The sequence below is a fragment of the Delphinus delphis genome, chromosome 10, assembly GCF_949987515.2.
Source record: "Delphinus delphis chromosome 10, mDelDel1.2, whole genome shotgun sequence".
NCBI classification, from domain to species: Eukaryota; Metazoa; Chordata; class Mammalia; order Artiodactyla; family Delphinidae; genus Delphinus; species Delphinus delphis.
The window spans coordinates 22,453,500-22,481,205 of NC_082692.2; the positions used below are offsets into that span (position 1 = coordinate 22,453,500).

Below are 27,706 nucleotides of genomic sequence, written 5' to 3' on the forward strand. Positions count from 1 at the left end.
TAAATGAAAATAGTCTTATTGACTTGGTCAAACAATAGATTAAATGCAGATGCAGAGACAGTTTATGAATTGAGGAAATAAATGTAAATGACAGAGAGATAATGAAATGGAAAAGCGGAGAAAAATTAAGACACCTGAAGAATGGAACGTGAAGCTCCAAAATATGACTTACCGGAGTTCCAGGAGAAACGAGAAAATTGAGAGAAGCAGTATTTTAGGAGACACTGAGTCTGAGTTTTCCAGAACTGATAAGAGGTAGCAAGCATAGATTCAAGAAACACAGGTACTGAACAGGATAAATAATGACAAACTTACCCCTAGACACAGAAACTGAACAAAAGAAAGACAGAAAAATCTGAAAAGTAGAAAGGAGAAGACGTCCCAAGGAGCCAGTCAACCGAAAACAGACTTCTCAACAGCAACAACGTAGGCCATGAAATAGACCCTCGACCTTCTTCTTCTTCTTCTTTTTTTTTTTTTTTTTTTTTTTTTTGCGGTACGCGGGCCTCTCACTGTTGTGGCCTCTCCCGTTGCGGAGCACAGGCTCCGGACGCGCAGGCCCAGCGGCCATGGCTCACGGGCCCAGCCGCTCCGCGGCATGTGGGATCTTCCCGAACCGGGGCACGAACCCGTGTCCCCTGCATCGGCAAGCGGACTCTTGACCACTGCGCCACCAGGGAAGCCCCCCCCCTTTTTTTTTTTACAGTGCAAATGCATTGGATTTTAATCTTTAATATCTAACATTGCTTTAGGACATGTTTTCTCTGAACCAGAAACAGAATGCTAATTGCATAAAAATATACACATAGAAAAAATAGTTCTCCATTTTCCCGGGGAAAGACAGTAACTTCTAGAATACTCAAGTGTTTTAATTATAAAGCCTTGGTCATCTCATTTATTAGCTCTGTAACATGCATATTTAAACATTATTAGACAACCGTTAACAATTTATAAAGGTAAGGTGCCATTACTAAGTAGCTTCTCCTGTGAGTGGATGTGTCCCTTCTGCCACCAACAAGGCAGCAATATGGTTAGTTTAATTTCATGAGTACATGATCCATTGCTGCAAACGCTAATTCTCTTCTCCACCCTGTGCTTATCTGTGCATGTATGTGAGCTGGTTAGATCGCACAGGCAACCTCTCTAACTTCACTAGTAAGAGGAGCTGGGCTTGGGCTTTCGATGCAGACTGACCGTGTCTGTCTGCATCAAGTGATCTGACCTATCCTTGGTAGCAAGCACTCTCCGAACTGCTTCCTCAAAGGCCGCTGCGACATTCGTGGCATCTTTTGCACTTGTTGCAAAGTAAGAATAGTCGCCGTTGTCCCTGCACCAGGGTGGTGCTTCTTCTGCAGACACCTGCCGCTCTCTGATGTCAACCTTGTTACCCCAAATCACAAAAGGAAAGCTTTCGGGCTCTTTCACATCCGCATATGAATTCTTTTTTCCAGTTACTCAAGTTCTGGAAGCTTTGAGAATCATCAACGCAGGCAACAGTCAGAACCTCTGTAAAATGGCGTCCTTAGGCTTCTGAATCGCTCTTGACCGGACGTGTCCCAAATCTGCATGGTAACAAAATGTCCAACCACCTCCAAATCTTTACTTAAAAATTCCACACCTATTGTATGGAAGAGCTGGGTATCAAACTTATTAGTCACACATCTGTTCATTCGAGAACTCTTCCAACTCCACCATCTCCAAGGAGAATTACTTTAAAAAGCGATGATTTTCCTGCCATTATGAATCTCAAGATCTCTGATTTCAGACCCTTTAATTGTTCGGTTCAAACATCATCATTGTCTCTAGGACTGTCTGGAAGATTCACCTGGACACGGACAACAGGGAAAGCGGTTCACCACTGTGCCGGGCTCATTATAGGAGTGCAGGGAGTTTCTCGCGGCCACACCGTGGAAGCCTTGCGAGCTCCTGTCTGGTCAAGGACCCGGCAGGCAGGACGCGTCGGTGGCACTGCTGACCCTCGAACTTCTGAAAGAATTGCCATTAAACTAAATTTCTGTTCTCAGCTAAATTCTAGCTCCAGAATGAGGAGGAAATGAAATTCACAGAGAAAAAAAGGTAGTTTACCACAAACCTTTGCTGAGAGATCTCCTCACATTTCCCTCTCAGGAAGAGGGAAGTTAAACCCAGGAGGAAGTCGGGGGGGTGGTGCGGAGATGCAAGAGGCAGCCATAAGAAGGGGCACTGATGAACGTGTGAGAAGCAGAAGGAAGCATTGAGTCCGTAGAACAACGATAATAGTGACTAATTGGAGGTATATTAAGACAAGGCGTGTACAAGATTGTTTTCAGACATCAAAATATGAAGGAAGGGACTTCCCTGGTGGCCCAGTGGTTAAGAATCCGCCTGCCAATGCCGGGCACACGGGTTCGAGCCCTGGTCTGGGAAGATCCCACGTGCCGCAGAGCAACTAAGCCCGTGCGCCACAACTACTGAGCCTGTGTTCTAGAGCCTGTGAGCCACAACTACTGAAGCCCGCGCGCCTAGAGCCCGTGCTCCACAACAAGAGAAGTCACTGCAATGAGAAGTACATGAGCCGCAACCAAAGAGTAGCCACCGCTCGCTGCAACTAGTGAAAGCCCGCGCAGCAACCAAGACCCAACGCAGCCAAAAATAAATAAATTTTTAAAAAAAAAAGAAAAAAAAATTTAAATATGAAGGAAAACCTGTATGAGAAGTAAAATTAATCATGGTTTACCTCATGGTGTAAGTCGCTTGGACATACACATGGTAATGAACATATTCAAGTACTGCATTGGCCAAGAAGTTTGTTCAGTTAATGAATACGTTGTTCAAGAAAGTTCTTGGTGAAAATGAAAAATGTGTCTTATTTTTACTTAAAACTGAACGAACTTTTTGACCAACCCTATACTTACCTGATGTTAGGCCTACACTGAAGTGATGGGAATGCATGGGCAGTGTGTGTGTGTGTGTGTGTGTGTGCGCGGTGGGAAACAGGGAGAACAGAGCTAAATCTTCCTTCTCCACAGTGTAAAATTAGAGGATAATGCCCCAAACTCATGTTATTTACAAAAAATGAAGGTGAACACCAAAATAGTCTGCTAAAAAGGATGAACTAGGCGACGGGGGAGAGGAATAGGGCAGGACACTGTTCTTTTTTCCTCTGTAATAAGCACTGTAGATGTTTGACCATATGTGCAGGTGTAGCTCATAAAAAACAACTTAAAAATATGAATATAAAAAATTTTTTAAATCTGTTGAATAAATCTTGCTGGCAACTTTCTGTACTAGGATGGCATCATACATTTTTATTATTACACGTTTTTATTATTTTGCAAGGGTCTTCTATGCTGACACTTTATCTTCTACAGCTTATTGTAGAAGTATGACACTCATAAAACTCATCAAAGCAACAATGACCTGAATGCATTAATACTTTGTTCAAATGGAAATGTTCCCATTTTAATAACTATTAGCTTTTAATTATACAATAATCACCTAAAAGTTTCAAAAACCCCTCATTGTTGTATAAAAACTCTTTCCAAGAAAGGGTAAAAGGCATTTTGAGAATATGAAATTCTTTCATAAATAAAGGGTTAGTAGTGTATAATTTTAGGGGACAGTTCACATCAACCAACAAAATAAATTTAAATTTTCAAGAATATGCTAGTAATCAGATGCAGAAAAACAAACATTATATGATATCACTTATCTGTGGAATAAGATGATACAAATGAACTTATTTACAAAACAGAAACAGACTCACAGACTTAGAAAACAAACTTATGGTTATCGAAGGGGAAAGAGGCGGGGAGGGATAAATTAGGAGTTTGGGATTAATGTATACACTACTATATACAAAATAGATAAGCAACAAGGACCTACTGTAGAGCACAGGAAACCTTACTCAGTATTCTGTAATAACCTATACAGGAAAAGAATCTGAAAAAGAATGGATATATGTATAACTGAATCACTTTGCTGTACACCTGAGACTAACACAACACTGTGAATCAACTATACTCCAACATAAAATAAAAAATTTAAAACAGATTATGCTAATAAATATTGTCTCTCAAGATTCAAAAGTAAATTAAGACTTTATTATAATTATGCATGTCATTTCTAATAACTGACACATTTTACATATATGTATTTAGAAAGAAAAAATAAATTTAAGAGGGAAAACATTAATGAGTCCACAAATGAGAGCTCAGGGAGGAAATATGCTCTTTGTCATTAGTATAATCTTAGAGGTACTTCCTGTAATCCTCCCTCTTCTACCTTTCAGATGGCAATTTTTTTTTTTTTTTTTTTTTTTTGCGGTACACGGGCCTCTCACTGCTGTGGCCTCTCCTGTTGCGGAGCACAGGCTCCGGACGCGCAGGCCCAGCGGCCATGGCTCACGGGCTCAGCCGCTCCGCGGCATGTGGAATCTTCCCGGACCGGGGCACGAACCCGTGTCCCCTGCATCGGCAGGTGGACTCTCAACCACTGCGCCACCAGGGAAGCCCTCAGATGGCAATTTTTAAAAAATCAAAAAACACAGACAAAAAATGGTGAGATGATTGAATGTTAGGAGGCAGAATTGAATCTCCGTAGGTTATACTTCCTTTGGGGTACTGCTTATTTTCCAGGGAAGGACTGTGGGTGTGCCGTGCTGGACATTACCCTTCTTGCAGGAGCTCCATGCTCCCCAAGTGCTGGATCTCAGCACAGGGCCACCACTGCAGGAGGGGAAGAGCGAGGTGGAACCTTGGCGTTGGCTGATCTGTGTCCCATGAGGAGCTCTTCTTTGGGGACTTCTACAAATGACAGCATGTGTGCAAGCAGAGTTGCAGAGTTCTAAAGGACCCAGAAGGGGCACAGTAGAAAAGCCCTGGGCTACTGCTATCGACGGAACCTCTCTGTAGCCATAGACTGTGAAGGTCAGTAATATTTGAGTTACAATAAAATATATACGAATCCAGGCTGTTCATTCACCAAGTTTTTATTGAGCACCTACTCTGTGCCCAGCACTGCACTAGGTGCCATGGAGAATACAAGAGAAGTATAAGATACAGTGTCCGCCCTCAAGGAGCTTACAAAACTAGAGGCAGAAATCAGATGTACATGTGACTCAGGCAGCATGTGATATATACAAAGAGTACAACTACAGATAATGTAGTGGCTAAGAGACGCCCGAGATCCACAGCGGCTGGGAAGAGTCTCTTAGAGCAGGGGAGGAGTTAAAACTGGCTAAGCTGGGGGGGGGGGGGAACTGGCAGAGTGCCTGGAATGGGCAAGGACAAAGGCTGCGAGGTAATCTAGCTGGAGCAGGAGCTTGTGCTCAACTGTGGGCACTAGCGGAGCCTGGGCAGAGGCTGGGACTTGGGTTGGGCCCGTGGGCGATGAGGATACGCTTTGATCCCTCTCTTGATATGAAGACCTGGTGGCTTGCTGGGGACCCCTGCTGCCCTCCTCTCCTCTCCCGGCACAGCCCTGTCTTGCCCTCTCCAGCCCCTCTCCTAGGAAAATGGAAGCTGGATGTTGAGTAGAGCCAGTGACACAAGTTTCATACATACCCTGCTGCAAAAACTGATCAGGGCTTCCAAGGCAGGGGAGTTTTTGCTTGGCTGGATATTTGCCCTGGTGCTTTCATATGAACTGACCAAGAGGAGGGTATCTGGGATTCTTTTAAAAACTCTCCTTGAGAGGACCAACCCAGAGATAATTCAATGATCACCAATCACAACTGTTACCCCAAAGCCACATCTATCTAGATCCTTCCCCTCAGACCACAGATGGCTTCAGGGAGTCCCACCTCCTGGCAATGGAAACCTCACATGCACAGCCCTGGTCTCAGAGAAGCATGGACTCCGCTCTGGACCTTGTGAAGAGATGCTTTCCACTCGCACTCCAGGCGGCTTAAACGGTCTGGGAAGCCTCAGTGAATTTTCATTCAGTTCATTTCCAACATTTTCATGTATGTTTAACTCTGCGTTGGGGTGGCAGTAGGCATGTTTAAAGTGCCAGGGGAGGTAGGCAGCAGAGTGGATTTGGGCAAAGGAGAAGCCATGGGATTGGAAGGCAGTAAAATGGCCTTGGGTGCAATAGTCAACTGGTCTCTCCCAAGAGCAGCTGGCATGGGATGCCACACAGGGCAAGAAGGTGCTGCCTCGCCTCTTACTCAACAAGGAGGGCAGAGCTGGGTCAAAGGCAGTGGGCAGGAGGGAGGGAGAAGCCCTGTGGACTTCAGGGTCAGAAGTCAGCACGGGAACCCCAGGGGGTGGGAGAGGAGCCCGAGAGCATGATGGGTGGAACAGCACTGAGCGAGGCCCCAAGGGGGCCACAGCCACAAGGAGGGAGCGGCAGCGACACGGGGTCCCTCCCCTTGCCTGCTCCAGGTGCTCCAGCCAGGCCCCTCCCCTCCCATCACAGAGCCCAGGAATCCCAGAGCAGTGAAGCATCGGTGGGTGTGGGGCTCAGGGTCTCAGCAGGAGGCGTGTTCCTGGCCACTTGAGCCACAGGAAGGGGAGCAGGCGCCGGGTGAAGGTGGCAGTGAAGGTGTAGATGAGTTCTTGCGACTCCGCGTTGGTGAAAGTCACGGTGCCCCCTTCGTAATCCAGGGCGATGCCCACTCTCCGGGGCCGCAGTGCTGGGAAGAGCTCGGCCTCGGGGCTGGTGTTGGCCCAGATGCCCGCGGACGAGAGGCGCAGCGCCCACACGCCGTCCTCCGGCCGCAGGGAGAGGTCGCCCTTCCTCTTCACCGAGTCTCTGGCCACCCCCACCATGCAGCTTTCCAGAACTTCCTCCTCCTCCGCCGCCTCCTCTTCTTCCTCTTCATCCCCCAGCGATTCCTCGTCCTCATCCGTTTCCCAGTCATCATATCCGTCCCCGTAGCCGGCCTCCTCTTCCTCCTCCTCCTCTTCCCCCTCTTCCTCCTCGTCCCCCTCCTCTTCATCCTCGGACCAGCCCTCCCTCTCCACCTCCACCTCCCAGTACACCTTGCCCCAGGTGAAGCCCTTACTGCCCAGCACCCCCGGCTCACAGTCAAACTGCTGGGGATGCAGGTACGCTCTCTGGTACAGGCCGCTGTAGGTCACGCACTTCCAGTCCTCCGACAGCTGCAGGTACCCACTGGCCGACTGTGGGTCTAGGGTGACACTCACTGCGGGGACAAAGGAAGAAGCAGCGGTGTCGCCGGCGGACCAGGAGGGGACCCCCCAGTCCCACAGCAGGGCTGCCACACCGCACGATCCAAGGGGTGCGCGCCACACCTGTGGCAGCGTGAACAAGCCCCTCAGGGGTATGTGACGCGCGGCCTGACTGCAGGGCCAGAGGCAGTACAGCAGCGGGGCCTGGGGCAGAGAGTTCGCTCCGAATACAGGAGCCACATGACAGGGCAGATGAGAAGGCACTCAGTCACAGGGAAAAGGACTGGCGGCAGGACCTCTGAGGACAGAATGACCAAACATGGGCAGGAAGGGTCAGAGGCTCCAGTGGAGGGCTCTACTGCAGACGAAGGGTAGCAGAAGAGTCAGAAAATGCAAGGTGGGGACTTCAGAAGTGCAGCTGGGAAACTCTCCCTGCTGTACAAGAGAATGGGCTACCTGGGGCAGAAGGATTCTGTGGGGAGAGTATTCTTTATTTGAGACAAATCTAGGAACAACCCTTTGGATACTCACCTGTCTTATATTCTAAGTCTCTCAGCAGCTTCCCTGGGGAGAAAAAAAGGACAGCAATGACCCTCAAGCCCAGCAAACCTATGAACCTGTTTCTCACTTGGACAGTATTAATTTCGTGACAAGGCTCCACCCCTGAGATCCCAAGAAGGGAAAAACCACCAGGAGACCTCGGAGGAATGAGGTCAGAGAATCCGAAACGAAGGAGCCAGGTACCCTCTTCTCAAAGCGGCACCCCAGTTCCTGACTCCCACCTCAAGGCCCTCCCCAACCCCTACCTTGGAATTCTCTCAGGCCCCGCTGCAGAGACAGAAGTCTATCTGAGAATTCTCCTGTCCTTTTTTTAACCACACGAGCAATGGGTTTCCCAATCCAGAACTTCTTCCGTGGATACCTGAGAAGATGACAGACAAACCTGCTACTTAGCTCTTCCTACATTTCTCTCAATCCTCATGACAATTTATGAAGAGGGAGGGAAAGGTATGATTATCCCCAGGTAATGGAAAAACAGGGCCTCAGAGGTACTAAGTGAACTGCCCAAGGCTGAGCCAAGACTTACAACCACCAGCAGACTCAACATTCAGATCCCTTTTGTCTACCAACATGTGTTCTCACACCATCCTGTCCCGTCTCAGACAAGGATAGTGGACACCGGAGTGGGGATTATACAGAGAACTTGCTCCGGTGCAGAGCAAGTCTCCACCAGTTCTCAAGGACGTGTTCTTGCTTCCCAGGAGAGAAGGTTATCAGGATGAACCATGCGATGTGGGAACCTCTGGCCTCATATCACACAGCCATTAATTCAGATGGATCATGGTCAAGGAACAGGGGAGGGGACAAAGGCACAGGGGAATGAGGTGCACCATGGAAAGGAAACTCTTTTACCTGTTTAAGAAGTCTCTGGTGTCCTGGAAGGGAAGAAAGTACAAGAGTCAATGTGAATCAAAGAAGACGTCATTCACATGTACCAACACTATTAGAGACCGGGACACATCAGTGAACAAAACAAATGCGGTTCTTCCTTATGGAAATGACATTCTAGTGGCAGCAATGGATAAAACAAAAAGAAAACAAACAAAATAATCACAATGACAGAGCAAATGGAGGGGGCGGTAGAAGGGGATGACAGGCCAGCTTCTCTGAGAGGATGACACTTGTGCTGAGATTTGAAGAACTCAGTACTGGCCAGGTGTAGAATGGGAGGAAAGCAAGGTGGGAAAGGGTTTGGCAAAGGGGGCAGGGGCCACATCATGCAGGGCTGGACAGGTATATAGCAAGGAGTTCAAATTTTGTTCTATGTTCAGTAGAAAGCCACCAAAGTGTTTCAAGTAGGGGAGTGATGTATGTGATCTGCTTTTCAAGTGGCTGAGACTGATAAGTGTCCTCCAGGATCTATTCTCCCCTTCTTCCTTTTAGTAATAGAACCTGTGGAGTAATAGCTGGGCAGAGGGCCACCCAACAGAAAACTACACTTCCCAGATCCCCTGTAACCAGGTTTGGTCATGTGACTAAGCTCCAGCCAATGGGATGCAAAAGGAAGCAATGACTATAATTTTGGGGTCACATCCTTTAAAAAAAGAAATTCCATTTTACTTCCTCTTTTTCCTTGGCTCAGTTTTGGATATGATGGTGAGCCCAACTTTGACAAAACAGCTGAGGACAACGTCCCTTGAGGTTAGTGAAACAACCAGATGGAAGTAACCAGCTTTCTGGATGACCTCATGGACAGCTGCCCTGACAGCTCTAGACCCCTCATGTCTGAACTGTTTCTGGGAGGGAAATAACTTGTTTGATATAGTCGCTAGCCAAAATCCCAAGTGATCAATCACTTGGGCATCCTGTACAGAATGGATTAAGAGAGGCAACGCCAACATCAGGGGGCAGTCTGGAGGCCGTTTATGGACCTGGCAAGAGATAATGATGCCCTGACTAGGGCAGTACAGTGGAGCCAGGGAAGCAGCACATTCTAGGTATGTTTGAGACAGACTGGGCATACTGGTGAGAGATAATCAAGGACAGCCCACGGCTTGCACAGGAGGGAGGATGGTGCTATCTGAGTGATAGGAGGGGGTAGAATGGGGAGGAGGTTCTTGCGAGATACTGGTTATTTCCCTTTTATAAGTCTAAATCCTCCATAATACTCTATAGTAATTTTTGCCTTCCTTTTACTCATGCCACAAATTTTAAGTGCTTCTTATGTGTCAGACACCACTCTAGAAGCCTGAGATAGAGCAGGAAAAAAAAAGAGAGAGAGAGAGAGACACACACACACAAATCCCTAGCAGCGGGAAGCAGAGAGCAAAGAATCAACATAACAAATCTATTATATGATGCTATTAAGTGATAGGTGCTACAGGAAGAAGACAGTAGTGTGGAGGGGGACTGGGTAAGGGTGGGGGCAGTGACCTCTTTGAGAGAGTGGGATTTGGGAAACAAATGGAATCGCCAAACTGTGGCTGCTGTGGACTGTTTCAGCAAGTCTCAGGAACTTGGGGTTTTGCTCGAGGGGAGGCCATCCAAGAGGTCAGAGCTACACCTCGCCCCCACCATGAAGCAACTGACCAGAGACTGGTTGTGAGTTGCTGGCAAATCCTTCTACTCTGTCCCTCAAAACTAGTAAGTCCAAGCCAGCTTCAGAGAACGGGGGGACAAATCTTGAGACAGTGTATGCCACAGCTCTGCTGGGATACGTGACATAAAAAGGCAAATAAATGGGCAGTAGGTGGGTGCGGTTAGGGAGCCAAGAGGGCATATTCTGTGACACAGGAGCTGCTAGAACAGAGACAGAGTGAGGCCCATCTAAGGGCTGAAGGTTGTGCGTGGCCCAGAGAGGGTGGGACCCGGAGCACAAGTGCAGGAACCCTTCTCTCAAAGGACGCAGAATGGGAGACTGGGGAGTACCGAGGCAACCTGCAGCCCCACACACTGGGCCTTCCAGAGGGACGCCACCTGCCCAAGGCGCCTGGAGGGTCTCTCACCCCCCAGACTCCTGGGGCTGTGGTGAAAGAGGCAGACAGAGAAGAGAGGCTGCGGCAGGAATCACAGCAATGCTGGGTATTAAGAACGCTAAGGTTCTTCATGGGTGTGGATGGCGACCGACAGTGGAACAGGCAGAGGTACGACCTGCCACCAGACCCTGCAAGGCCTGCCCAGGGCTGAACCAGGGGGGCTTCATAATTCCCTCCAGAGGGGCTCTCCTATCCCCTAGTTCCCTTTATTGTCTTCCTGATAGTCCCAGTCCAGAGATCTTCCCTTTTCTATCGCCTTTGTCAAAAGGCCTCTGTTTCTTTTTTTTTTTTCCCCGCACCACGTGTCTTGTGGGATTTTTAGGTCCCCAACCAGGGATCGAACCCGGGCCCTAGGCAGTGAGAGCGCCAAGTCCCAACCACTGGACCACCAGGGAATTCCCTGTTTTTATCTCTCGTCCTGTCGCTTCTCTCTCTCACGTGTATTTCTCTACCAGACTTTTAGATCAGGGCCCCTATCTTAGTAGGGCCTCATCTTTACTCTCCATTGACAATCAACTAATCTCTGGTAAAATACTAATGACAGTTTAGGAGTGAGCAGTCCAGTTCCCTTGCGGCAAAAGCAAACCCAAACAAAACACACAGACAAAACCCACCAGCACCAACCTTTCCTTTACTGACTTTCAGCAGACACCCACCTTCTCTCCTTTCCCTCCTCCCACCTGGCCCCAGGGATGTCTTCAATCTGAGTGGTCTCAGAGGCACTGAAGGCTGGGCCTCTGCTGGCCCACAAAGCTCTTCTGGGCAGACCGTGGAGAGGCTCCCCTCCAGGCAGACACGGCTGGATCTCAGCCCCCCCAGTACCCCAGCTATGTCCCCGCTCTGTTCCACAGCAAGTACACATCCACGTGGTGGCAGCGGCTGTGGGGAAAGGAAGGATGCGCGCTCCTGGAGAGGGGGGAGGGGGTGGAGAGGCAGCAAGTGACCCAGTCAGAGTCTGAGAGAGAAATTCTAGGGAACTGAATGACTTCTGGAGGAAAGGAAGGAACCAGAGAGACATTCTGGACAAAGTGAGAGAAAAGAAGAGCAAGAGGCCAGAGGCCTGTGAGTCAGGACACCCGAGCTGGAGCTCTGACGTGATTCCTGACCTGCCCCACGGCCTGGGACAAACTCTTCCTCTCTCTGGTCGTCAGGGACTTCATCAGCAGGGGCTCGACCGGAAGAGTTCTAAGTCCCCGCCAGTCCCGAGGCATGAGTCGGAATCCTCAATGATAGAGAGGCAGGCAGAGGCTACCTGTGCCGGCCCGTGTACCCGGCGGACTCGCCATCTCTCCCCAGCATCCCATCTCTGACTCGCCCTGCCACTGGCCAGGGACAGCACTTCCCTAGAGAAGGTCCTGGGCGGTTCCGCTGCCGGCCAGCAGCCCCACCATGCAAGTGGAGGAGCTCATCACACAGGCCTTCTCCTGGCCTGCAAGGGCAGAAAGATCGAGCATGCTCCCTCCAAAGGCCGCTGAGCCCTGTTTAAGGCAGTGTGACTCCTCTGAGAGGCTTGGGGTGGAAGGAGCTGTGGTGTCATTTCAACGTGGCAGCCTTTTCTCCAATCCATGACCCTCCCTTTCTCGGGGCCAAAGCTGCCTCTTCCGGGAGGTGTTCCAGAGGTCCCCTGCCTGCTTTCCACCTTATTCTCTGAGGCTGATTCCACAGTCCCAGAGAAAACCTCTGCCTTCGAGAAGTCTCCCTTCCCCAGCTACCCATCTCCTCCAGACCCTCTGGGTTCTTGACAGAACCCACGCTCAGCCCTCCCTCAGTGACCCCTGATCCCACAGGCTTCTTCATCTCCAGAACCATAAACAGCTTCCCCTGGACCAGTGTCTGCCAATGACTTGTTAGAAGACAGGCTCGTGACGGTAGTGATAAGCATGGAGGACAGTAACAAAAATACTAATAACCTTCTCTTCCATTTCTACAACACTTTTCAAAATTTTAAACTTTCATGTAGAAAATTTACTTTTTGAAGTGACAACATGCCAGTTATTTTATGCTCATGCAATCATTGCAATAAGTGGTGGGGATAAAGATTATCATCTCCATGCTTTAGATCAGAAAACTGAGGCCCCGAGAAGAAGTGACTCTCCAAAGGTCCTGTAAGTGAGTGGCAGGGCCAAGACCTGCTGTCCTGGTCTCCCGGCTCCCTGCCCCAGGGAGGTCTCTCACCTGCATGAGCTCTGCAGCCGGCTGCTGTGCCTTGCCCTCCAGCTCGGAGATGACCAGCGCCAGCCGGGCAAGCTCCCCGACGCCCCTGGTCTTGTACTTCTCCCTGCCCTCTGTGAGCTCCTGCTCCAGCTTCGCCAGCTGGTCCAGCAGGCGCTGTTCCCGCTCCCTCAGGAACTGGTGGCCCTGCTCAAACTCAGCCACGATGCACTGCCTCTGGTCCTGGAGCTTCTTCTGCAGGGGTGGGAAGGGGGAGAAGGGGGTGACACCTCCGCCCCGGGGTAGAAGATCCCTCCAGGATCTGGTGTAGGGGTGCACAGGCTGGCTCTTTGCCTCTCGTGCCCCTCGCTGACCCCATTCATGAATTCTACAGTGTTTGGGCTGGAAGGGGCTTTAGAGCTCTCCTGTGGCAACCTCCTTTCCTCAAAGAAGACACGGTAAGTCAGGTCAGTTCCCTCAGACACCATAGGATTGGAACCCCGACTGCCTGCCATTATCTGTTCTAGGTAAACCAGTATGTTCTGGGGCCCTTTGAGGAACATTATGAGCAAACACATTTTCCCCTCCTGGACACCAATTGCCGTGTGCTGCCTCTTCCAGGAAGTTTTCCTTGATTAATTTTATCCAAGCCTGACCAATCCTCTCTTCAGCATCCTCCCCATTATGTGTAAAATATCTGCGTGTATCCCATCCCTGCCATGTAGGACTATATCCTCTTCCCTCAGTGAAACTGTGGAACGTCTATGCTCAGGGACCATGTCCTTTCTTGCCCCCAAGTCTCCCTGCCGAGTCCAGGCTGGGATCTGGTCAGCATCCTCGCATGCTGAGCACCTGGAGGCACTCCTTGGATTGGGCCGTCTCCTGCTTCACTCTGTCCCTCTCCCAGGGCCTAACTGCTCACCACCGGGACTGGCCCCAGCATCCCTCCACCCTCCAATGCCCACTTCCCGAACAGACGTTCCCCCAGAAAACTGGGACCTCTTATCAGTTTTTTCCCTCTGATCCCATCTCTCATCAAGCACACAACGCGCTGCCTGTTTCCAAACTACTGGCAACCACAGGCGCAGGACTCGCTAGACACAGCGTCTTCAGAGCTGGTCGGGCCTTGCCGAGCCCACCCCTCTCACTTCTCGTCCTGGAGCCAGCTCCCTCCTTCCAAGCCCCCTGCTCCCCTCACTCTCAGGAACCATGTCTTTCTCCCTCTCTTTGAAAGGAAGAACGAAGCCAGGCCTTCCTCAGTTCCCTACACTCTGGCTCTGCTGAGCAGACACACCCTGCAGCTGCGGTGAGTCACAGAACGAGAAGGACCTTAGCTGACATCCAGGCAACCCAGTCACTTGTGAGACGAGGACGCAGGCCAGAGCCATAGAGCTCCGACCGGCAGGGCCTGGGCTAAAGCCCAGGCTTCCCGGCCGTCAGTCCAGTCGGGGCTCCCTCTCCCAGGGAGCCAGCTGCCTGCCTCAGAGCTTTCCCTCAACAGCCTCACTTACCAGCACAGCCAGGATATCAGCTTCTCCCTTGGCCTGAAAGCCCTGAATTTTGTCTCTGTCTCTCCTTAGGGTACTCAGGTGGTTCAGGATTTTTTCCTGTAGAAAGACAAGCAGTGGGGATGCTCTGGGCTGAGGCAGGAGGGTGGACTCGGGCTGAGTCCTCGGCCAGCGAGAAGCCTTCTGAGGGGTCTGCGCCAGGCCTCGCCTCCGGGTGGGTGCCAAGCAGAGCATCCCTCCCTGCGGGGGTGAGGAGGGCTTACCCTGTGGGGCTGGGCTGCCTTCTCCACGAGGACGGCCGAGTGGGGCCTGTGCTCCCGGGACTCCCGGCACATGACACACAGCAGCTTGCCATCGTCCTCGCAGTAGTAGTGCAGCTTCTCCTGGTGCCGCTCGCACAGCCTCGTGTCCTGCTGCTCCCGGGCCGCTTCCCCCGGCTGCCGGCCCTTGTCCACCTTCAGCCGCTCGATGTTCTCCACCAGGCTGGCCAGCTGCCACACTGGCCTGATATTCTCCTTCTTAAAAGGCTTCTTACACAGGGGGCAGACAGGGCGGCCCCCTGATGAGGGGCGGACGTCGGTGGTACAGCTGCGGCAGAAGACGTGGCCACAGTCAATGGTCACCGGGTCCCGCAGGTAATCGAGGCAGATGGAGCAGGTCACCTCCTCTTCCAGGCTCCGCAGTGGTGCCACCGCAGCCATGGTGTCCTGAGCTCAGAGGGGTCCCTGTTCCCTGGTGGGGACTCCTCCTCCTTGGAGACCAGACACGGAGTCAAGAGCAGGCACAGCAGAGGGGCAGAAATGGCAGCCTTGCACAAAGCTGCCAGCCCCAGCGATCGATCAGTCAATCAATAGATACTTAGCAGCTCCTACGAGGCTCACACAGAATCAGAGCGAAAGGACCTTACCGATCCTCAAGTCCAACGCCCTCATTTTACAGATGAGGAAACTGAGGCCCAGAGAGGGTAGCTTGGTAGAAGGGAGAGCAGAGCTGCCACCAGCCCATGCCACGCTGTTGGGAAAGCACTCCTACCTCAAGACCCTTTCCTTCCATCTGTTGGGAAATTGCTCTAATATACCAATTATGATAGAACAAGGCACCAGATAACTACCTGCTGAAAAACTGTCATAACATACAAATCTACAATGTCTATTATGTGCACAGTGCTGCCTCACTTCTGCAGTGCATGGGCTGCACAACTGTTCATGGGGGGCCCTGACAGAGTCAAGAGACTCCTTTGTCTTCCCTGTAGATCTCAGGTGCCAAGGACTAAGCGCATTAAGGTTCTTTACCAAGACTCAAGAAGCGTCAAGAGTCTGAGTTCTGGTGTTCTCCTTTATAGATGTTTCCTTGGGCTGTGCTGAAGTTTTGGCTTGGTTCACTTCCCCCAGAAAGCAGGTCTCTACCCAGACTCAGCCTGCCGGCAGAGCACGACCTGACCACACCGGACTCGTTCTCAGCTGTGCCCCCCTGTGCAGCTGGCCTGGCTGCTCTACTGCTAACAAGGGCGACTGAGACCAACGTGGGAGGAAGCCTCAGGTGGCTTGCGACCGTGATGTGCTGATGAGGGCCTGGCCGTAAGAGGGAGCACAGAAGCTGAGCACAGAGAGGACTTTTGTCCTGTTTACCTCTGCAGCCCTGGCCCACTTCCTGTCTGAGGTTAGGAGCCTTAGCACACTTAACCCAACAGCTTCCTCCTGCCCCTGACACTGTGTGACAAGATAGAACTCATTTAAGTACTCTGAGCCTCAGTTTATCCATCCGTAAAATGGGGAGAGTGATACTTACCTTCAAGGGTTTCTAAGTGGGTTGAGTAAAAGAATTATGTTGAAGATACTAAGCATAAGTGCGGTATAGAGGGGGAATCTAGGAGAGAACCCAGAACCCACGGTCCCCAAATCCAGTGAGTGTTCAAAGCACAAGTAGAGCAAGAGTGGAAATTTAAAGTGAGGATGAACCGCCATAATGACACACGAGCTCCAGAGTTAAAGCAAACGAGAGACTCGTGGGGCAAACTGGGGAACCTGCTCTGCCGCAGACCCACAGAAGGACCCACGGGAGGCAATAAGCAGTCGCTGGGAAGACAGCCAGCAGACAGGGCACGCAGGTAACTGCGAGGCTGGAATGAAGCCCTTGGAACCGCAGGCAAATCAATCCGATTACTGGCTATGTACGTGAAAGTCCATTACATTAGAGTTCAGTGGCCTTCAAGGTCTTTCACTGTAGTGACATGAATGAGCTAGAAATAAAGCCCCAAAGAGAAAACGACACAGGAATACAAAGTCTACTTCTTGAGGATCTAATGCAGCAATATATAAAACGTGCTTTATAAAGTGAAAGTACTGTACAAATGTAAGGGATTATCTTTCTGCTGACAACGAACTCCAACTGGAAGCTCCAATGGATTTAGAGATGTGTGACTTTAAGAGTGTGGAAAAAACCTGTACCTACAAAGCTCAAATGAAAGAATCTAGGAATTTAACTGGTAAATGAAGGTAATAAAGTTTTTAGAATGTTAATAAGGGTAGTAAAAATCCTAGGAATTGCCTGGTCAACTCCCTGGTTTGTCTGTTGAGGAAGCGAGCCTGACCCAGCCACTTGGAGGTGTAACACAGGAAAGGGTCCTGGTGCTGGTGATTCCTATGGGTGCTGGAGCCCTTCACCAACTCACTTTGCTGAGGGGCTTGGAAGTTCAAAGGCTAAGGTTATTTGTTTCTTTTATTGTTGTAGGGGGATGGCATGTGTTTATCTTTGGGGCTGGGAATTTAATTCTGTTGCAAATGACCAGATGAATAAAAGGACTAGGAAGAGCTCAGCTACAGCTCCCCATCCACACAAAACCTGACACAATCAGGCGCCCTCATCACTTGGAGCAGGAGTTCTTAACCCAGGCTCCATGCTGGACTTCCACAGATCTTTAAACCCCCAACACTGTATGAAAATGGTCACTAATGTACTAGATGAAAAGCCTGTCCAGGGATTACAGAAGAATGCTGGTAAGTAAGTGTAGGAGGGATGATAGAACTAGAAAAACACCATCTTGCAAGCTCCATTGTATAAGACAAGGATCATCATTAGATACTAAAACCAGGAGGTACTAGGGGACAGGACAGTCCCATGGTGCTAAGTACCGCCCAGTGGGTTACTCCCTAATGTACCTTGATAAGGGAGAGATCTGGTGATGGCCTTAGTCAGTGACCAAATCCAGCATCGCTAATAGAGGGACAGGTGTTTCTGGCATATGGTTCCCAATGTGGCGCCATATGAATTGCACAATGTCACCTTTGAAGTAGTCGTGCCAAAAATGTTTGAGGTGGGACTTCCCCGGTGGCGCAGTGGTTAAGAATCTGCCTGCCAGTGCAGGGGACACAGGTTCGATCCCTGGTCCGGGAAGATCCCACATGCCGCGGAGCAACTAAGCCCATGCGCCACAACTACTGAGCCCGTGCGCCACAACTATTGAAGCCTGTGCACCCCAGAGCCTGCGCACTGCAACTACTGAGCCCACGTGCCACAACTACTGATGCCTAGAGCCCGTGCTCTGCAACGAGAAGCCACCACAATGAGAAGCCCGCGCACTGCAACGAACAGTAGCCCCTGCTCACCGCAACTAGAGAAAGCCCATGTGTAGCAACGAAGACCCAACGCAGCCAAAAATAAAAAATAAAAAAAAGTTTGATGTGAATGAATCCAATCACCTCTTTCAACCTACCTTCCAGTTTATAGAAAATATGAGGGTTAGAAGAATGAGTTAAAGCCCATCATCAGGAGACAGATAAATCCAGAATAGGAGACATTCCACAAGACAACTGGCCTGGACTTTTAAAAAGTCAGTCATAAAAAATAAAACAGGATTGTTCTTGAGTTAAAAAGACTAAAGAGAAATAACAATCAAACGCAAATACTTTGATTGGATCCTGGTTTTTTAAAAAAAGCTATTAAAAACAGTTTGGGGACAATTAGAGGAAATTAGACAAAAGACTAGGTATTGCATCATATTAAGAAATTATTATTGATTTTTTAATAGCATTTATTGAAGTTATGTATGTATGTACATATTTTCAGGCAACACATGCTGCAGTATTTAGGACTGTATGACTACAACTTACTTTTAAATGGTTCAACAAAACAAAATAAAAAGTCAGAAAATCTCTAACAGAGAGATGATCGTGCCCAACACTTGTAGAAGCTCAATACATAGGTGCTGAACAAATGAATGGATTCAGAGGAAGGAAGGCAATGTTAATTGCATATGCATTTGTTTGAGAGTCTGCTGAAACTAACAAATGAAACACAGTACAGTTCTATGTTCAATCCCATTGCTTGGTTATATAGGCTCCATCCTGAATATATAACAAATATTGAAGATGGCTTACTCTGGCATTGCTGACTATGTATAATACTCGAGGTGTAAATCTGTGGGTTGAAACCAGGTTCAAGTCAGGGCTCTAACCCAATAGCCCAGCGACTAACAACTTCTTGGTGACAGCATTTCTGTAGGACCCACCTTACCGGCCATTTACACATCTTATGTTATTTAATGCTCAGGATACTTTTCTGAGGAAACTGAGGCTCAGGGAGGGAAGCAACTTGCCCAAGAGCACGTGGCTAGGAAGCAGTGTCTGGTGCCGATGCCTCAGCCCAATCCATTACACTCTCTTCTCTGCCCAGGCAAACTGTAAAACAGGGCCTAATACCAGCTCCTTTGTCAGGAAGCTCGCATGAGGTCATCTCAATGGAAGGGCTTTGTAAACTGGAGAGTGCTGACAAAAGTAAAGGGGCATGTATTACTGCTGACGCTGAGCGAAAGCACCCTTGCCTTAGATTCGACAGGCAGCAGGGCTCCTGTATGAGACGCGGGCAGACCTGGGCTCACACCGCACAGCCAACCCTTTCGAGCCGACGCAAGACTGACCCTCTCCAAAACCCCTCCCCAACTTACCACGCTCCCCTGTGATTCTGCTTTTCTAGCATTTGTGCCTTTAGCACATTCTGATGATCTCGACAGGTTTTCACAATAAGGGGTAAAACTATCATACTCCTCTCCATTCCTGGCTCTCGGGTAGACAGAAACCATAGAAAGCCAGAGCCAGAAAGTCTTCACAACGACATGGTCCACCCTACGTCCTTTACCCAAATGAGAATTCTGAAACCTGAGCAAGTCGTTTCATGGATTACCTTCTACCAGAAGCCACTCACCCCCGCTCTGGGGTGGACAGGTCTTCTGTCCTTTCAATAAACCAGAAGCTGGTTTCAATTCCACAGAACCAGGCAGAACTGGAGACACTCCTGACCTTTTTGAGTCCCCCTTGCCCCACCAACCACCTGTCCCCTACAGCTCTCCGCATCTCCTAAATACCTACTCTACATACGTCAACAGACTGGCTGAGGTGACACCACGTAATTTCTGGCACACATTTCAGGATGTAGATGCCATGCACAAGTGTTGGCTGCAAGAACCACTGTGAGTTGTAAAAACTAGCTGAGGTTTCTCTTTTCATGGTTAGAATTCTGGTAGATAGACTTTATCAAGTTATGAAAAGAAACTTCTATTCCTACTATTTAGAGAATTCTATATATATATTATACATACATGTATATATATATATATATCACTTGATACATGATTTTTTCTTCTTTATATAGTCACGTGTTTTTCTTTAATTCATTAATGTGATGAATTGTGTTAAAATATTTTCTTATAAGTCATCTTTATTTAGGAATAAACCCTACTTGATTATGATGTAGTATGTGTAATTTTAATAAACAGTTTGATTCAGGTTAAAAAAAAAAAAAAAAACTAGCTGAGGGAAGCAACGCCGCAAATGCCCACACCTTGTAAGGGGCAGGTACTTACACTCCTCACCCATCCCAGAGGGAGAGGATCTAACTCGAGACCCCTGTTTCTTAACAGTTGCCAACTTCTACTCTAGCAGGTTCTAAACCTTCCCTCAACTTCCCATGGCTTTTGATGCCCCACACCTTCGTCCCTCCTTCCTGCTGCCTTGGGCTCCTACATGCCACAGCAAGGGACCCTAGAAGACACCGAATCCCAGATGTGGACTCCAAGGCCCAGGAAGGTGAATGGAGGGGGCTGGATTTGCACCCTGGTCTCCAGGCTGCTTCTCAAGTCCACGCATGGGGCTCCAAACAAGAGCCCCTTCTTCCTTGTGATCCTAAAGTGCTTAGCCTAGGGCTCCGTGCCCTGTGGGAAGGCATTTAAGGGCTCTTGGGGCTCCAGATTAAGCCTCATTTCTTAATCTGAAATAACCAAATTCTCTTAGAAGTAAACTTCTGTGAGACACCTCAAACAAAGCAGGAAAGGACAAAATTCAGGGCAAAAAGTAAGTGATCTGGATCTGGACACTAGAAGGAGTGGCCATGCCCCTGTTGCCAACACCTGGACTCCCAATATCTTTACAGGCCTGGCTGTGGGCTGGGCACCAGGCAATCTCAGGGGATGCCAGTTTGGTGGGCGGTGCATTGCTGAGGTCACACGTGGGTTACTTTTCCCCCACAGGTCAAGCATCACTGGTGCTCTGAGGCACAGTGCAGGCCATGCACACCCCCAGGGCCAGGCCAAGACGACATGCTCTGAACAGTGGAAATCCCCACAGGGCCCAGGGTGGGGCATGGAAGCAGCAGCCACTGGGAGTTGGATGGGACAAGGCTTTGAAGTGCTGCTGAGGCTTTTAAGTAGGAGGGTGTCAAAATTCATTCAACAGGTAATAGGTATTTACTAAGCGCCAGGCACTGAGGATACAACAGAGAACAAAAATGGGAAAGTCCCTGCCCTCCCAGAGCTTACATCTAGTTACATAACTGAGTGATCCTTTGGAAGTTGCAATCAGAGCTAACTGTGGGGATTATACAATCCTCAAGGCTTTCCCGATTTACTTAAACCTCCTCTCTTCATTGCCTAGTGTTCCAGGCACCGCAGCCTTCCTTTCGTCCCTCAAACATACCCTGCCACGTGTTAAAACACAAGTTCGCTCATGTAACCACCCTGGTTAATTCCCAGGCTCCAGGGATAAAGTGAAAACTCCTTCCCACGCTCTGTGAGGCCGCTGATAATCTAGGCCCAGGCCTTGTCTCCAGGCTCATTTCCTGTCATTGCCCACTTCAAACTCGATCCCACAGACAAACCAAACCCCTCTCTAAGCCTCCAAAAGTGCCATGCTCTTTCCTGCCTGAACCCTTTGAAAATGGTCTTCCCTCTGAATAGAACACCATTCCTTTCCTTCTTAGTAGACTCCTTTTCCAGCTTGAAGTCTCAGCTGAAAGCCACCTCCTCTTTCCTGACCTGTCACACTGAGGCCACATGCTCTCTCCCTTATACAGCCCCCCAGCACTCCACACTGCACTGGATACTTCTATGCAATCGTTGAGTCCCTACTTATTATTATAATTACTTATTTAACACCAGCTTTTCCCGCTGCATTGGACAGAGACTGTGTCCGCCTTATCCCCAGAATCTAGCACAATGCCTGACAGAGGAAACATGAAAAACTGGCTGAGGAAGTGAATAAAGCACAGGCACAGAGCGTCTGATGCCCACAAAATGCTTCCTAAGTATCTGCTGAACGAGTGCAAAAAATCTCAGCCACTTGTCCTTGCCCTCCAGCAAGATGAGAAAGTACTAGACAGAAGTGATTTCTTCAGATTCCCTGCAGAACAGTGGGCTGCAATCACCAGCACACCCCCAGTCATGGTATCCAAGGTTTGGCTCCAGGAACGTACAGAAACCAGGAGAGAAGAAAAAGCTGTGTCCCGGGAAATGGTTGTGATTATAATGGTGATAATCGCTCCTTCCCTCTTCTTTCATTTTACACTAGGTATGCATCCATGAACAAAACAGTTTACTTATCCTGGTTTTGAGCGTTTCAAATGAATGGAATCGTACTGCATTTGGGGGGGGAGGGGTGGGCGGGGGGGAGACTATCTACGTCAAGTCTGTGAGGTTCACTCACACGATTATGAGACGATTTTGTTCATTTTCATTGCTTCATGACTGAATAATTTTACTTCTAATGTAGCCAATTTTGTTTTTCGGCCACACCATGCCGCTTGCAGGATCTTAGTTCCCCAACCAGGGATCGAACTCCGGCCCTCGGCAGTGGAAGTGCTGAGTCCTCACCACTGGACTGCCAGGGAACTCCCTGATGTAGTCTACTTCTTATGGCCCCTGAGTTGTTTCCAGTTTGGGACAATTACAAACACTGCTCTGTGAACATCTCTGCTCACATGCCCTCGTACACCCAGGCAAGCAGGATGCATCCCCAACTTACCAGGATCAGGCCAAACTGTTTCCAAAGTGGTTGTACCATCGCGTGTCCCCACTAGCAGGCTCCGAGCGCCCATGCTGCTCCAGCCTCACCAATACCTGATATTTTCATCTTTTATATTTCTGCCAAGGTGACTATATGTAATAATACTGAATTGCATATTTGAAAGTAGCTAGGAGAGTAGATCTTAAAAGCTCTTAACACAAGAAGAAAAAACTTTGTAACTATACATGGTGACAGATGTTAACAGGACTATTGTGATCATTTTGCAATATATACAAATATCAAATCATTATGTTGTACACCTGAAACTAATGTAATGTTATATGTCGATTATACCTCAATTTAAAAAAAAAACAATTAAATACGCAATAGATTATTCACACTCTAAAAAAAAAAAAATTGCCAATCTGGTGAACGGGAAATAGAATCCCATTGTGTGTATGTACGTTTAATGCTTTAAACAAATAATAAAAAGAAACAGCATGAAGAAAGGCCCAGTAACAGGCCAGGGAATCAGCCCTAAAGCAGCAGATCAGATTGTCCCTTGATCCAACTAGTAAGTGCTGTAAATGTTTATCTTTTGCAGGAAGGGGTCCACCAGCTTCCATTCTTCCTTCCTCTGCTAACTTTACCCAGGTCCTTTCTGGGGATCACGTGCTTGGGGCAGAGCTCTCCTCCCAGCTCAAAGGTGGAACAAGAGAAAGAGTCGTAAGCCCCCCTGGCCACAGTGCTTGCTTCAGGGTTGAGAACATGACTCTATTGCAGCCAGACACAAGGAGACCTAGTTGAGTCACGGGGGAAAAAAGATTCTTGAGAACTTTTTCTCTAGAACTTGCAAGAAGTGAGGTCCAACAGTTTGGAGCTGCTAGAGCAGCTAGCCAGAGGGTTAGCCTGTTTGAGAATGAAACCAACCCAGGGATGAAGTGAAAGAAACCAGGTCCTGATGGCATCCGGTGAAACCGGTATGGAGCTGTGCCTGAAGCTAGCCTAACCTTGAACTTTTCTGTCACTGGAGGCAATAAATGCCCTTTCTGCCCAGCCAGCTTGGACTTGTCTATCATCTGCCCTCCCCCATCCCCACCCCAAATTCCTGCCAGATACAGCAGAGGAAGTTATTGATGGTTACTGGGCTGAAATATACAAAGAGCTCATGCAGAAAAATCAGCCTCTTCATCTAGACAAAGCATTGGGCAAAGGTAGATACTAAGTGGCAATTCTGTTCTCTCTGGGCCCCACAGGTAGAATACAACCTGCCAGGACATAACAGATCTCCAACCTGCTCCACTGTGAGTGAGGAGCAGGCAGATCTTCTTCCACTCCAGCTGTCATTCTAACCAAAGCCTAAAGTGAAGAGTCCTGGGTTAGGATGAAAACCCAGATTATCACCCAGCCTCAGCTACTCTGCTGTGCAGCCCAGGGCTAGATTCTTGACCTTTCTGGGTCTCAATATCACCATGAAGTAATAGGGGTAGGAGGTAACATCCAGGCAATTCACAGGACAAATTGAAATAAAGGTTTGGCAAGCATACCAGAATATTTACTGCGCAACATAAAGTCACTGCTGTGACCAAGAGCCACCAAAGCAGAATAAACATAGATGATATCTTTGGATCAGGTATCCCAGTTTTATTGTTTTGTTTGTTTGTTTTGACAATTGGTTATCCGGCAGGAAAAAACCAGTTTATCAAATTTAGTTTCTTCAAGATCATAAATGGAGTCAGTGAACTCAAAATCTATGGGTTAGTGAGATGGAGACAGTCTAACCATTCATTCCCCAGAGGAAGGAGGGCCCTAAACCACCAGCTAGGAAGTTACTACTTTAATCAAATTTGAGACACCCATGTCATTACATGTTTGCATCTCTGCAATGTGATAAATGGCATGCCATGATTTAACTGGCAAGATATTTTTTCTGTGTGGAAATAAAATAATTGATGACATCTTAGATGTGGTGAAATGTAGCATATCTCATACAAAGTGCTGCTGGGGTCCTCTAACACATGGAACTCATCCCGTCACCCTCCTGCTTCGAAGCTCCTGAGGTCCAAGCTGCACAGCAGGGCACACAGGCCCCCTATAATCTGCCCCCCACTTACCCATCCAGCCTTGAATCCTAACGCTAGAGACACTGAACTGGAAAGACAGCCCCTTCTTCACCGCCCCCTCTCCCCACCCCTTGCTCTTGTACATGAGCTTCTCAGTCCCAGCTCAACCTTGAAAGCCTGAATCAGATACGCCCCCTTATCTGTGAGGTCCTTCCTGTGCCCATCCCACCTCTGAGCTGAATGAATTCCCTCCCTCGGGAAGCTCCTGCAGATACTACACTTCTGTTATAGCACTATCATACCACTTCCTAATTGATATTTTTACCCATCTTTCTTCCAACCAGGATGTGAACCCAAGGGTCACGTCAAACCTATCTTTTCGTATCTCCAGTATCGGGCACAAAGTCTGTAAATGTTTGTGAGGCTAAATGTTATCCCATGATTCCAGAGCCCCATATCTTCTTCATTCTCCCCCTCACCACACTCCCCTTCCCACTTTGCAATCTCGCTTCAGCAGGAGGCTCCAAGGGCTCCCCTCAGATTAGACATTCTTGGCCACAAACATTACCCAGATCTCCTCCCTCTGCACATATAGTTTGGGGGGAAAGGTCACTGCATTTTACCAAGTTGGCAAGTTTTAATTCATCCTGGATGCCAGCTAAATTAAACCTTTGTTTTCCAAAAGCAATTTCTTCCCATTCTCCATGTCGTTTCCTATTCTGATCCTGGGGGGTATAAGTCTGAAGTCACCCCAAGAAGCCTCAATTCCAACTACGGGCTCTCCTCTGCAGCTCGCAGTGTCTTCTGCAGTGGTCACCCCAGTCTGAGCCCAGCCTATCACTCCCTTTGGGGGAAGTGACATCTAAGAAGTCACCTACTGCCCCTGGGCCTCAGTTTCCTTACTGCTTTACAAGGTAAGAATAACGTCTTGTCAAGTTCACCAGGCTGTTTTGAATTTCAATCGAGGTCACGTAAGTGAAAGTGTTTTCAACAGCAAAAAACTCTATAAAAATACATGCTAGAAAAGAGCACAGGAGCCAACTTAAAAGAACTCGCAATGGCTAAAGTTGTAACAAAACAAAGTAGTACTGAATTATAATCCTAAGTATAAAATAAATATCCATGAGTCCATACTGATACAAATAAATGACTGAATAAGTGATTAAATAAGGCAAAAGAGACAAATGTCCCACACAGAAGAATTCCAGATAATATATGTATGGAGTTGCCCTTAAGGAGGTAGGAGATAATCCCATTCCTTAGGTCAGGGCTGCACAGTTTGACTACTTTCCAAAGAGTACAGTATGGAAGGGGGTGGGGGTGGGGCTCGGGGAGGGGAGGGGAGGAAGAGTAACTTTACAGTGGAGAAGCCTGACTTCTCAGCCAGGTAATCAAGATCAGCATCAAGTTATAAAGCATGTTCCCTTGATGTGAAGTGATGAAAACGGCAATCTACCTCTGTGGTTTTCCTCCCAATAACCCATAAGCCCAGACTCAGGAGAAAAACAACAGACAAATTCCAATAGAGGGGCATCCTATAATACACATGGGGGGGTATTCCTCAAAACTCTCAAGATCATCAAAAACAAAGTCTGAGGGGCTTCCCTGGTGGCGCAGTGGTTGAGAGTCCGCCTGCTGATGCAGGCGACACGGGTTCGTGCCACGGTCCGGGAAGATCCCACATGCCGCGGAGCGGCTGGGCCCGTGAGCCATGGTCGCTGGGCCTGCGCGTCCGGAGCCTGTGCTCCGCAACAGGAGAGGCCACAGCAGTGAGAGGCCCGCGTACCACAAAAAAAACAAAACAGAACAAAACAAAAAACAAAGTCTGACAAACTGCCACAGCCACGGGGAGCTTAATGAGAGCTAACTGGAATATGGTAACCTGGGTGGGATAATGAAACAGAAAAAGTACTTAGGTAAAAACTAAGGAAATCTGAATACATTATGGATGTAGGCCAATAATAATGTATCGATACAAGTTCATTAATTGTTAACAAATGTTCCATATTAATGTAAGGTGTTAATAAATGAATGGGGACAAGGTTTGGGGTATATGGAACTCTGTACTAGCTTCACGATTTTTCTATAAATCTAAAACTGTTCTAAAAAATAGTCTTTTTTCAAAAATACGGAATTGCAGTTTGAGGACTATACAAAATAAAGTCTATTTTTTTAAAAAGCTGATTCTTTTAAGCTTGGGGGGTGAGTAACTCTAGGGATTGATTTTTAGCCCAGGCACGGTCCCTGACACTGATATTTGTTGCATGCACGAACGAATATCATTCTCTGGAAGTGCACACAAAGCGGCGTGGTGTCAAAATCTGGAATGTACTGGGAATTTGAGTGTTTGCCTCTCATAAGCTCCACAAAGGCAAATTTACACACTTTTCTAAGGCCATACAGGGTGAAAAGCAGCAGGGAAAATGCTGATGTGCTAATGGGCTGGAGGAGGAAGTGAATGCACAGCTCCAAGTATACGTGGCTAAACCGGTTTATTCTGACCAATTAAAAAACAAAAAACAACAACAAAACACCATGGCTCTGGTCCTGGAGCCTGACTGGCACTCTACGCGGCTCCAATCGACGAGACCGTCATCTGGGCCCCGCTTACTTCTGGCTCTGGAGACAAGAATGGATGGGTGCCTGAGCTGGACATGGGAAAGCGAGGAAGACCCAAGAGGAGGGAGCGAATGGTGGCCCAAGCAAGCAGGAGGATTAGGCCGGGAGGGAGGACGCCGCGAACTTCACCCTTCTCCCAAGCCGGCCCGGCGGCCCGGCCTCGTTCCGCTCGCGCGGCCGCGTTCGGTTGCCCGGACCCCAGGGCGCGTGTGTGACTGCTGCTTTGCTGCATTTCTCACCGGGCGCCCCCTACTCACCGGTCCCCAGCTCCGAGCCGCGAATCCCGGGCTGGTGTCGCTTCTTTCCCGCGGCGGTCAGTTCCGGGTCGCTCTCCTCCGCCAGCACCCAGCGCGACGGCGCGTCCCCGCCCGGTAATCTCCGGGTTCTTTGGAGCCCTCCACCGAGATTTCCCCCGGGCCAGCGCCCGGATTGGCCCCTGCCGAA

The 27,706-nt window shown here is 48.8% G+C and overlaps 1 protein-coding gene and 1 pseudogene across 1 annotated transcript; both read right to left on the bottom strand.

Annotated features, from left to right (window-relative positions):
* Positions 1-1,152: 1,152 nt before the first annotated feature.
* Positions 1,153-1,738, bottom strand: LOC132432946 (ras-related protein Rab-9A-like; annotated as a pseudogene).
* Positions 1,739-4,028: 2,290 nt separating this feature from the next.
* On the bottom strand, positions 4,029-27,631 carry LOC132432669 (tripartite motif-containing protein 26). Its single transcript, XM_060023379.2, has 8 exons — positions 27,520-27,631; positions 14,574-15,061; positions 14,314-14,409; positions 12,827-13,057; positions 8,529-8,551; positions 7,922-8,037; positions 7,647-7,679; positions 4,029-7,129 (listed from the first exon to the last, which is right to left on the bottom strand). The coding sequence occupies exons 2-8, from the start codon at positions 15,009-15,011 to the stop codon at positions 6,444-6,446; spliced, it is 1,623 nt and encodes a 540-aa protein (XP_059879362.1). The 5' UTR covers positions 15,012-15,061; positions 27,520-27,631; the 3' UTR covers positions 4,029-6,443.
* Between the last annotated feature and the right edge of the window lie 75 nt (positions 27,632-27,706).

Excerpts from the sequence above, each read along its gene's own strand:
- LOC132432669 (XM_060023379.2), bottom strand. The coding sequence starts at position 15,011 with ATGGCTGCGGTGGCACCACTGCGGAGCCTGGAAGAGGAGGTGACCTGC. Across the intron at positions 13,058-14,313 it reads CTGATATCCTGGCTGTGCTG|AAGAAGCTCCAGGACCAGAG; the intron begins GTAAGTGAGGCT and ends CCACCCCTGCAG. Across the intron at positions 8,038-8,528 it reads ACCAGAGACTTCTTAAACAG|GTATCCACGGAAGAAGTTCT; the intron begins GTAAAAGAGTTT and ends TCATCTTCTCAG.